Source organism: Mauremys reevesii, linkage group 17 (genome assembly GCF_016161935.1).
Source record: "Mauremys reevesii isolate NIE-2019 linkage group 17, ASM1616193v1, whole genome shotgun sequence".
Taxonomy (NCBI): domain Eukaryota; kingdom Metazoa; phylum Chordata; order Testudines; family Geoemydidae; genus Mauremys; species Mauremys reevesii.
In genome coordinates, this window is record NC_052639.1 from 2,945,732 (window position 1) to 2,958,148 (window position 12,417).

The window sequence follows — 12,417 nt, forward strand, 5'->3', positions numbered from 1 at the left end:
AATAATATAATTTTTAAATAAATCTCTTGTTGCTTTAATACAAAGTACAACAAACAATTAATACCTTGGCCACAAGACCAGCCAAGACCTCTCATCCAAAGCATGGTACTAAGGAGCCTCAACCTCTGCACCTTTGAAAGCTGGGCAATGTCCAATGTGAGTGGGAGTCTGAGTGCTGGGAGAGGAGACAGAAGAGTGTGAGGAAAGATTACTCCTGGGGGAATTCTGTGCCAAAACATTAAAAATTCTACACCAAAATATTCAAAATTCTGTGCACAAAATTTTAAAATTCTGCAAATTTTTGCATATTTTATTTGTCAAAACAACACAATATAAATCACCCCAGTTTCTATTATTTTAGTCATTTATTTCAGAATACCTGTCAACAAGTATGTCTGTAACTACAGACAACAAAAAGGATTCAGGAAATGTTTTTAGACAAATAGATTCCTTACTAGACATATTAATACAGAACTTTGAGTACTAATTCATTTAAACTACAATACAGAAATATATTCCCCACACCTCTCAGAAGCAGTGCAAACGCTTGGGGGAGTCATGGAGAAGCTGAAGGAGAGGGAAGTAATTGCTAAGAAGGAGCCTGGGAATGAAACTGGAGGGTTGTTGAGAGGATCACTGCAGACTACGTGGCTCTGGGAAGAAGGATAAAGGAGTTTGAGGCACAAGTGGTGTTCTCGTCCATCCTCCCTGTGCAGGGAAAAGGCCTGGGTAGGGATCGTCGAATTGTGGAAGTCAATGAATAGCTACGCAGGTGGTGTCGGAGAGAAGGCTTTGGATTCTTCAACCATGGGATGGTGTTCCAAGAAGGAGGAGTGCTAGGCAGAGACGGGCTCCACCTAACGAAGAGAGGGAAGAGCATCTTCGCAAGCAGGCTGGCTAACCTAGTGAGGAGGGCTTTAAACTAGGTTCACCGGGGGAAGGAGACCAAAGCCCTGAGGTAAGTGGGGAAGTGGGATACCAGGAGGAAGCACGAGAAGGAGAGTGCAAGAGAGGAGGACTCCTGTCTCAGACTGAGAAAGTGGGACAATCAGCGAGTTATCTTAAGTGCCCATAACACAAATGCAAGAAGCCTGGGAAATAAGCAGGGAGAACTGGAAGTCCTGGCACAGTCAAGGAACTATGATGTGATTGGAATAACAGAGATTTGGTGGGATAACTCACCTGACTGGAGCACTGTCATGGATGGATATAAACTGTTCAGGAAGGACAGGCAGGGCAGAAAAGGTGGGGGAGTTGCACTGTATATAAGAGAGGAGTATGATTGCTCAGAGCTCCGGTATGAACCTGCAGAAAAACCTGAGAGTCTTTGGATTAAGTTTAGACGTGTGAGCAACAAGGGTGATGTCGTGGTGGGAGTCTGCTATAGACCACGGGGGTGAGGTGGACGAGATTTTCTTCTGGCAACTAGCAGAAGTTACTAGATCGCAGGCCCTGGTTCTCATAGGAGACTTTAGTCACCCTGATATCTGCTGGGAGAGCAATGCAGCGGTGCACAGAAAATCCAGGAAGTTTTTGGAAAGTGTAGGGGACAATTACCTGGTGCAAGTGCTGGAGAAACCAACTAGGGGCAGAGCTCTTCTTGACCTGCTGCTCACAAACTGGGAAGAATTAGTAGGGGAAGCAAAAGTGGATGGGAACCTGGGAGGCAGTGACCATGAGATGGTCGAGTTCAGGATCCTGACACAAGGAAGAAAGGAGAGCAGCAGAACACAGACCCTGGACTTCAGAAAAGCAGACTTTGACTCCCTCAGGGAGCTGATGGGCAGGATCCCCTGGGAGAATAACATGAGAGGGAAAGGAGTCCAGGAGCTGGCTGTATTTTAAAGAATCCTTATTGAGGTTGCAGGAAAAAAACATCCCGATGTGTAGGAAGAATAGTAAATATGGCAGGCGACCAGCTTGGCTTAACAGTGAAATCCTTGCTGATCTTAAACGCAAAAAAGAAGCTTACAAGAATTGGAAGATTGGACAAATGACCAGGGAGGAGTATAAAAATATTGCTCAGGCATGCAGGAGTGAAATCAGGAAGGCCAAATCACACTTGGAGTTGCAGCTAGCAAGAGATGTTAAGAGTAACAATAAGGGTTTCTTCAGGTATGTTAGCAACAAGAAGAAAGTCAAGGAAAGTGTGGGCCCCTTACTGAATGAGGGAGGCAACCTAGTGACAGAGGATGTGGAAAAAGCTAATGTACTCAATGATTTTTTTGCCTCTGTCTTCACGAACAAGGTCAGCTCCCAGACTGCTGCACTGGGCGGCACAGCATGGGGAGGGGGTGACCAGCCCTCTGTGGAGAAAGAAGTTGTTCAGGACTATTTAGAAAAACTGGACGAACACAAGTCCATGGGGCCGGATGCGCTGCATCCGAGGGTGCTAAAGGAGTTGGCGGATGCGATTGTAGAGCCATTGGCCATTATCTTTGAAAACTCATGGCCATCGGGGGAGGTCCCAGATGACTGGAAAAAGGCTAATATAGTGCCCATCTTTAAAAAAGGGAAGGAGGAGGATCCGGGGAACTACAGGCCAGTCAGCCTCACCTCAGTCCCTGGAAAAATAATGGAGCAGGTCCTCAAGGAATCAACTCTGAAGCACTTAGAGGAGAAGAAAGTGGGGGGAGGGATAGCTCAGTGGTTTGAGCATTGGCCTACTAAACTCAGGGTTATGAGTTCAATCCTTGAGGGGGCCATTTGGGGATTAGTCCTGCTTTGAGCAGGGGGTTGTACTAGATGATCTCTTAAGGTCCCTTCCAACCTTAATATTCTATGATCAGGAACAATCAGCATGGATTCACCAAGGGCAAGTCATGCCTGACTAACCTAATTGCCTTCTATGAGGAGATAACTGTGGATGAGGGGAAAGCAGTGGATGTGTTATTCCTTGACTTTAGCAAAGCTTTTGATATGGTTTCCCACAGTATTCTTGCCAGCAAGTTAAAGTATGGGCTGGATGAATGGACTATAAGATGGATAGAAAGCTGGCTAGATCATTGGGCTCAATGGGTAGTGATCAATGGCTCCATGTCTAGTTGGCAGGCAGTTTCAAGTGGAGTGCCCCAAGGGTCGGTCCTGGGGCCGGTTTTGTTCAATATCTTCATTAATGATCTGGAGGATGGTATCAATGATAATCAATATCTTCATTAATGATCTGGTGGACTGCACTCTCAGCAAGTTTGCAGATGACACTAAACTGGGAGGAGTGGTAGATACGCTGGAGGGTAGGGATAAGATACAGAGGGACCTAGACAAATTAGAGGATTGGGCAAAAAGAAATATGATGAGGTTCAACAAGGACAAGTGCAGAGTCCTGCACTTAGGACAGAAGAACCCCATTCACTCTTACAGACTAGGGACCGAGTGGCTAGGCAGCAGTTCTGCAGAAAAGGACCTAGGGGTTACAGTGGACGAGAAGCTGGATATGAGTCAACAGTGTGCCCTTGTTGCCAAGAAGGCTAACGGCATTTTGGGCTGTATAAGGAGGGGCATTGCCAGCAGATCGAGGGACATGATCATTCCCCTCTATTCGACATTGGTGAGGCCTCATCTGGAGTACTGTGTCCAGTTTTGGGCCCCACACTACAAGAAGGATGTGGAAAAATTGGAAAGAGTCCAGCGGAGGGCAACAAAAATGATTAGGGGGCTGGAGCACATGACTCATAAGGAGAGACTGAGGGAACTGGGATTGTTTAGTCTGCAGAAGAGAAGAATGAGGGGGGAATTTGATAGCTGCTTTCAACTACCTGAAAGGGGGTTCCAAAGAGGATGGATCTAGACTGTTCTCAGTCAATAATGACAGAACAAGGAGCAATGGTCTCAAGTTGCAGTGGGGGAGGTTTAGGTTGGATATTAGGAAACACTATTTCACTAGGAGGGTGGTGAAGCACTGGAATGGGTTACCTAGGGAGGTAGTGGAATCTCCTTCCTTAGAGGTTTTTAAGGTCAGGCTTGACAGAGTCCTGGCTGGGATGATTTAGTTGGGGTTGGTCCTGCTTTGAGCAGGGGGTTGGACTAGATACCTCCTGAGGTCCCTTCCAACCCTGATATTCTATGATCTCTGTTCAGTGACAGACTGTCCTAAGTAAACAATGGGCAAGGTCTTCAGGATTTGGCTCTACATATGTAGTTAAGCTTAATGCACCCATCACCATAGTATGCGTATTTTGGAATAGCATCAAGTCCCCCTAACTCCACCATTTATATCCTTTCTTAAGCTGGGTTGCTCATGCTTGGCTGTCTCCAAGAGAGACGTTTCCAGGCATACTAAAGGCTTCATTAATGAGCCCTAATCCTAATCCTAATGAAAAGCTAAGAGATGCATGTTGTTTTGCCTTCTGAGGATGGCAGAACATCAGAACCACAGACCTGGCAGCAGAGCAGTAAATGGGTGAAGAGCCAGCGTACAGTGCATAGCCTGGGGAGGAATGTCCTCTCACTGATGCACGATGCCTGGTTAATTGGCCAGAGAGTTTGGTATCAAGATCGAGTAAGTTGGTCATGGAGATGTTAGACCAAATGAAGTTTGCAGGGGGCGATGCGCTCTCTCTGGGCCAAAGCCTGCATTCTTACTCATTGAGCTCATGGAAATGAATAAAGGCTGCAGGATTCGGCTCAGTGCATTTCAGGAGTTATCTATATTCAAAACTGAGTTTGGTGCCAACAGCCTTGGGTTCTGGGGAGAAGTCTTACAGCTTTTAAAAGCAAGCCCATTAGGCTGCCTGAGACCAGACCCCATATTTCTGTTATTTCCGCTTCCCCGTGATCATTTGTTTTGATGCCTGGTTATAAGGAGCCAGATCTTCAGCTGGTATAAGCTGGCACAGCTCCATTTGAAGTCAGTGGAGCGATGCAGATTTACATGAGTTGAGGATATTACTGACTGTTCCCATGTGTTGTTTGTGCTGAATCACCTTAGTCTGCTGACACACAGGTCACTGTCAATAAAGCACCTCCACTGTCACTAATGAGGTGTCCTTATTGGCCTTTCACTGTGTCTGTTCAGAACACGGGCTCTCTACGCTGGAAGTGGGCTAGCCGGTGAGGAGTTGTGTTTTCTCATGATAGTAACTTATTACTTTAATGAGACTTTACCCTACTACAGCACCTTGCATCCAAGGATCTTTGAGACATCACTGTGCGATAGGTGGTGTTATACCCATTTTACAGGTGGATCAACAGGGAGGCAGAGACAGGAAGTGACTTTTCCTAAGGTCACACAGTGGGTCAGTGGCAAAGTCAGGAAAAGAATCCAAAAGCCCTGAGTTGCAATTGCCCGCTCCACCCATTGCACCCCCACTTAGGAGCCTTGGCTCCCAGGCTCCCCTGCTTTGACCACTAGGCACCGATTCCTTGATTTAAGGTTTAACTAGTTTGGGGCATGCAGTTATTTAACTTTAAAAAAACAGATCGATTGCAAAGCAGCAAAACTAATTCTTGCAACCTTCCCTTCCTGACGTTCTGCTTCCCCACTGCGAGGGGTTTATATTTACCTCCATCACCAACTAAAGAGGTCATTTTTCCCTTCCCCACCCTGAGACTGAGAGAAATCAGAAATATCCTTCTTCCTTACCTTGGAGTCTCATCACGACAAGCCACGTGCAGAAGCAGTGCACCCGGGTTCCTAAGTGAACTTAAAAAAAAAAAAGAAAAAAAAAGGAAAAAGAAAAAAAAGAAATCTCATTATCCCAGCAATGTCTCTCGCAAAAGGGTTTTTCTGTGCCCTTCCCCAGTGAAGGCTAGGAACAAAGTTGTGGGGTGGGGGTGGGGGGGCGGAGAGGAGGGATGACTGACAGCCCTGAACTATAGAATCATCCCTTACCTTAGGCCATGCAGTCTGATTGGCTGCCTGCTGACATCCCCAAGCCCTGCACTTTTTAATAGAAGCTTTGGGATGATCTACAGGGGGAAAGGCTTGGAGAGGTGCGTTTCTGACAAGAGAGAAAGTCATTCTGCACTTCAAGGGACTTTGTTTGACTGTTTGGGGTGGGGGGGGGATACTTCATTTTCACCCTTAATGTTTTTCTGAAAACTTCACCGAGATTTTCCCTTGCACCAGTCTGGACTAATGGATTACCACCTGCTTGGATTAATTTTATCTTTTCTCTTCAGTGGCACAAAGGTCTTAGCCGGGTACCCAATTTGGTGGTAAGATTTCCCCCCGAGTTTTTGATTAATTGATGGGTTCATTAATTATTAGCGACGGGGTTGTGTGTGTGCATGTTCCTTCCTTCCCACCCTTAGTTCTTCTGAGCTAGCCACAATTGCGTGTTTGGTTCCAAACACAATTTCTGTAGCTTTGCCTGGTCATTCATTAAACCTTTCGGGGTCATTTTTAAAGGACAATGTATAGGTTTATCCCTGAACTAAGGGGGATTTCCCCAACCCCCTTAATTCTCCAATTCCAGCCATTGTAGTTGTGTTTAAAATAAATATACAGGGATGTATTTTTATTCACTGTGCAATATAATATTCATCTGTCACAGGACTCTGGCTTTTGTTCGTAGGTAGATTTCTCCTCCCCTTCTTATTAAATACGGCTCAATCCATTATTATTTTTTAAATTCTGTTTTCTTTTGGACTGCTGCAGTTTGGGGTCTTCTTTTTCTCCTTTTGTTTTATTCGGTCCTTCGTGTGAATTTAGTCCAGAAAATATGCAGAGGACACAAATAACACCCGAGAGAAATGTTATATTGCAGATACGTCCCTTATTTTCTCTTACCACAAAATAAAAGAAACCAGTTTTAGCTTAGAATGTGGCTGATAATTGACCTCTATTATTCTACCTTTTAAAAATAAAAACATTGACAAAATGTCATCAAAGGTTAGATCCCTCCTTGAAGAACAGAAATGCAGAACAAAACAATCATGTGTCACTTGAAGATAGAAGATGTTTAGCACAATGTATAATATAGTACAATATTTCAGTCAATTTCTCAGTTTATCACATATGATTTCTCATTGGAATGAGTTTCTTATGTCTCTATACAGTGTAGGTAGGGGACTGGGTATGTAAGGAACCCAGAGGCAGAAACTAGTTATGTCAAAATATTTTAATTATTTTTCCCCTTTCCAGAAAAGCTTTTTTTATTAATTAATTAAATCCCTTCTGTGCAGACTTGGTGATGCAGAGAAGTAGGCTGGAGTGAACTTGGAACTGGACTGCCATGTCTGGGGAAAGAGGAAGGGGAGCGATCATTAAACAAATCTGTTACTTGTCATGGGGATTAAGAATGAAAATTTCAATTATTGCAGTCAAAGCATGTCTAATAATGTGACTATGAGTATATCATTTCGAATCCTTTAAAAGATACGCAGACCCCTTAAAATGGCCAAATCTCAGCCTTTCCATTTTTGTTTCTGCAAAATAAGATTCTCCACCCTGATCACGAATGCTGAACTTGAGGGCCTATGCCTGGCGTAGGAGGTCCACCAAAATGAAGACCTTGTCAGATTCCTTTAGACCCTTCTCCTCCTCGTTCAATAATCAAGACTGTGAAGCAATGCAGTGTGCGTCTGGAGAGGAGGGTGCCTGCTGGGGGGGCTGTGTCTAAAGAGAAAAAATGCCTTTGGAGCTGCACAGGATGATTGGACTTTGTTATGCAACCAACTGTTTGAGAATCCAGTTGGGTTCTCGCCCTGAGTGAGATTCTGACATAACACACTTAGGGTTAAATAATTGAGTCAGGAGCCATCTGCTGAGACTTTCATAGTGAGGAATGAAAATCCCCTGGAAGAGATAGATCTGTTTTCCTTCTCAAGTAGAGGTTTTTTCCTTAGAATGAGTCTTCTCCCTGTTGGCAGAGAAACACACCACAGAGAGTGCGGCTCCCCAGGCCCTTGGCTTCCCCAGGCACAAATCATACAAACAATGGTCAGTTACACAAATATGTTGGCCTCGGCAAGCAGCGACAATGGGAGCGGAGAGAGTTCATCAATCAATCAATATAGAACTTGCCTACAATTCAAGTAATCTGTACCCCGCATCGTTTAGGAAAGCTCTGTTCCCTGGCAGTGCTAAGAGTGCTAGAGGAGTCTCTGCCACACAGATATGATGGGGTGACTGAGTCTTAAAATGGGAGCAGGGAGACAAAGTGGATAAAGCTTTTGAGAGACTTTTTGCAGGGTGAGTAGCAGCAGGCAATGAGTATCTGGAGCAAGGACTCCCTGGCAGTTTGAGAATTCTCGCTGCTAAGACCGTGCCTTCCAAAGCAGAGGAAATAAACAAGAGCTCCAGACCTAGGGCTCCAGTTCAGCAACACACTTCACCACACTCTTAATCTTAAGCATGTCCTTAAGTCTCACGGAAGTCAAGTGCTTAAATGCTGTGCTGAACTGTGTTCTAATTTACTATGCAATAGTGCCTGCGCTGAGACGCACCTTTAAAAGGCAGCTGCCTCCTTTTAAGCACTCCCTCTAAAATACCCTCACGAAGTACCCAGTGACCTTTACCTACAGACCAACCTCTGTGAGATGAATAATTGCTAGACCTTCTGGGAGGTGCTTGATTTGGGTTTCACCGGACCTCAAGGCTCATAGACTCAAGGTCAGAAGGGACTATTATGATCATCTAGTCTGACCTCCTGCACAACGCACAGGGTCAGCTCCAGACCCCAGCATGCCAAGCGCGTGCTTGGGGCGGCATGCCGCGGGAGGGCGGCAGGTGGCTCCAGTGGACCTCCCGCAGGCGTGCCTGCGGATGCTCCACCAGAGCCGTGGGACCGGCGACTGGCAGAGCGCCCCCCGCGGCGTGCCGCCGTGCTTGGGGCGGCAAAATTGCAAGAGCCGCCCCTGACAACGCAGGCCACAGAATCTCACCCACCCACTCCTGTAACAAACCTCTAACCTACGTCTGAGTTAGTGAAGTCCTCGAATTGTGATTTAAAGACCTCAAGATGCAGACAGTCCTCCAGCAAGTGACCCGTGCCCCATGCTGCAGAGGAAGGCGGATGGCATCCCTAGATGTAGAAGATACCTCCCAATATCTGGAGCTGTTACAGTCTGTAACAGCCACAAAAGAGCCAATCAGAAGAGTTGAACGATGGAGTATTCCCAAAACCAGTCTATCGGGTCAATATGGCACATACTAAAATTGAGTCCAGTATCCACGTCTGACGAATGAATCTTCAAAGGCTTGATCCTATAGTTCTTACCACAGCAAATCTCCCCTTGCAGTTGATGGTCACTCTCTTGCTCTAAGGGCTTCAGGACTAGGTGGTTGGTCTCTCTTTCTAGAAATTAACATAAGAGACAGGGCAGGGAAACTGTTGGTTGGGATCCAGGCTCCATTTTATCTGAGATTCTGTAGTTCTCTGGGATTGAGGTAAATGGTTCCAGCCCATATGCATATAACACACATTTTATATATAAACCTTTCTGGAAAAGGCCCTGATTCACCAAGGTTCTTCAGCATGCATGAAACATTGGAGAGAATGGGAAGTAAATGGGACCACAGACATGCTAAAGTACCTTGCTGGGTCTCTTTCCCACCCACCCACTCACAACAACCATTTAATAAAAAGAGACAGTCCTGCCCCCAACAGCTTACATTCTAAATAGACGAAACAAATTGGGTGAAACAATAATTAGAAACAGAACAACAAAACATCTGGATCATGTTCTGATGGGAACTTGAAAGGAAAATTGTGTCTCACTAATCTCTTAGAATTCTTTGAGCATGTCAATAAAATAGTGGGAAAAGGAGAACCCATTGGAGTTTACCAGTTGAATTTATTTAGACTTTCAAAAGGCATTCAACTAGGTCCTACACAAAAGGCGCTAAGTACTTACAGCATGAGAAGCAAAGTATTATCAGGGATCAAAAAATGGCCCAAGACAGAAAGCAAAAAGTAGGATGAAATGGTTAATGTTCAGCATGGAAGAAGTTAACAGTGGGGGCCTCAAGCTTCCATACTAGTTCCTGTGTTGTTTAATACATTGATTAATAATCTGGAAAGAGGATTGAGCTGGAAGAGGGCAAAATTTGCAGATGATTTGAAGTCATTTAGGTTAGACACCACCAGAGAGGAGTGTGATGAACTTCAGAGAAACTGGACCATGGTTGGTCAATGGGGAACATCTTGGCAAATGAAAGTCAGTGTTGATAAATACAGAATAATTCACACTGGAGGGAAAAATAATCTACTCACATATTTTACAGGGTTATAAATTAAGGGTATCAACTCAAGAAAGAGACCTAGGTATCATTGTAGGCAGCTCAGTGGAACCTCTGCTCAATGCGCAGCTGTGGTCAAAAATACAAACAAGATGTTAGGATGCATAAGGAATGGGATGGCGAATAATACATAATATTCTAATGCCATTCCATAAAAGCAATGTTGCAGACTCACCTTTGAACTGTGTGCAGCCCAGGATCTCCAAAAGGCTATTGCAGAGTTAGAGGGGATTCAGAGAAGAGTGATGAGATGATGAAGAGCCAGGAAATACTTTTATATGAAGAGAGATTGAAACAATTAGGATTGTTGCTTTAGAAAGGAAACAAATAAGATATAAAAAAATATATAAAATATTGAAGGGTCTAGAGAAGATAGATTAGGAAGTTCTTCTCTCCTTGTTTCATAACGTGAGACCAGGGGACATACTGTGAAATTAAAAGGTGGGAAATTCAAAACTAATAAAAGAAGATATTTTTTCACAGTTTGTAATTAGAATGTGGAACTCACTGCCACAGGATGTTGTTGAGGCCAAGATTCAAAGAGAGATCGAATATTTATATGGATACCAAGGAAGTCCAGAGTTAATGAAAATGAACGCTGTGGAAGGGACATATAAGCTAATCTCTAACTATTAGAGACCAGGGTGAGACCTAATGTTGGGAGCAAGATACTGGGCTAAATGGACCTTGGATCTGATGCAGTCTGGCAATTCATAGAATCGTAGGGTCGGAAGGAACTACAAGGATCATACAGTCTAACCCCCTGTCAAGATGCAGGATTTCCAAGGTTCCCAAGATCGATAAAGGGTGGGAGGGAAGGTGACTTATCCAAGGTCACACAACAGATTAGTGGCAGAGTAAAGAATAGAATTTCCTAATGCTCCCAAATACTTAGGTCCATAATACAACTCTTTCTAGTCCTTAGGACTGGGGCTATTATGAAAGATCTCCTGTTATTACTCCAGTGAACCTGAAAGCTGATTAATGGGATCTGAAAATGACTCCGCTTGCATGTGGTGCCTTGAACTAGTGCCTGATCTTCATGGGTGCTGAGCACCGGCAGCTCCTCCCGATGGAGTTGTGGATGCTCAACCCCTCTGAAAATCAGGCCCAGGTTATCTCAAGTTGGGCTTCCAAAAACCAGACACCACTTGTGAAACTGTTGTCTTAATGTGTTAATGGACTGGAAGAGTCTCCAATAGTTATATCATCCACTCTCGCCTAGTACAGGTCTTTGTCCCCCTCTAGTGGCTTCATTTCAAGTAAGGCACATGCACTTAGCTCTGACGGTCTCTGGTTGAAGCCCTATTATAGGATTATGACGATGTAAAAAAGCAGAATGTCTATCAAAATTCTATGCTTTTTATAACTGACATTCCAGTAACATAGTCTAGCGGCTGCAACTAGATTGTGCTCAATGTTAATTCCCTGATTTATGGCTTATTAAGCAGTTCAGTGACTAATATTCATTCCCACTGGTGACAGTTCCTTGCCTGTGGTGAACTGAGGGGGCCGCAGGATAGTATTTAGTGGACAGGCCTGGAAATACGCTGGCAGTCTATTTTCCCTGCTGTTGCTACCACCACCATCTGCGCGGTCCCCATCCTGTGGTTAAATAGAAGGTTCCAGAGCTGTCAGGCCTTGACGCGTCCCAAAGCTAACCACTTAACTGGTCTTGAGGGTCCGTAGCTGTATTGCAACATACAAACTATGACTTGAAAAGAATGTTAAGTTTGCAAAGTCAAGCACCCAGAAGTTAGAACTGCCAGATTTACAGTTCCCAGTGCCACCATAATTCATCCCCCTTGTGCGTACGCATTATGAGAGCCTTTAATTACAGGGCGACAAGGAGTCCTGTGGCACCTTATAGACTAACAGAAGTATTGGAGCATGAGCTTTCGTGGGTGAAGACGCATCCGACGAAGTGAGTATTCACCCATGAAAGCTCATGCTCCAATACTTCTGTTAGTCTATAAGGTGCCACAGGACTCCTTGTCACTTTTTACAGATCCAGACTAACATGGCCACACCTCTGATACTTTAATTACAGGATCACCTGCTGCTTTTCCCAGAGGACCCCTGCCTCAGTCAGTTCTCAGGAGGGAAGGTGCCCACTAATTGGGCAGCTAGTCAATATTTCTTTTTAGCCCATTCAATCAGTGTATGGCCCTATTTACGTCCACCATGCAAACCCTGCTCTGCATACAAAATCATTCACTCCTCATGGGTGTTTC

The 12,417-nt window shown here is 44.7% G+C and overlaps 1 protein-coding gene across 2 annotated transcripts in view; it reads left to right on the plus strand.

The window, feature by feature from the left end:
• The first annotated feature begins 5,902 nt into the window (after window positions 1-5,902).
• WNT3 (Wnt family member 3) overlaps window positions 5,903-12,417 on the plus strand; it is a 76,759-nt gene continuing 70,244 nt past the window's right edge. Inside the window, exon 1 of one of the 2 annotated variants that reach the window (XM_039504216.1) lies at window positions 5,903-5,994. In XM_039504216.1, the coding sequence (XP_039360150.1) occupies window positions 5,903-5,994 (92 nt within the window). Of the gene's footprint in view, window positions 5,995-6,076; window positions 6,157-12,417 lie in introns of those variants that run through there. The other variant, XM_039504217.1, reaches the window with a different exon arrangement.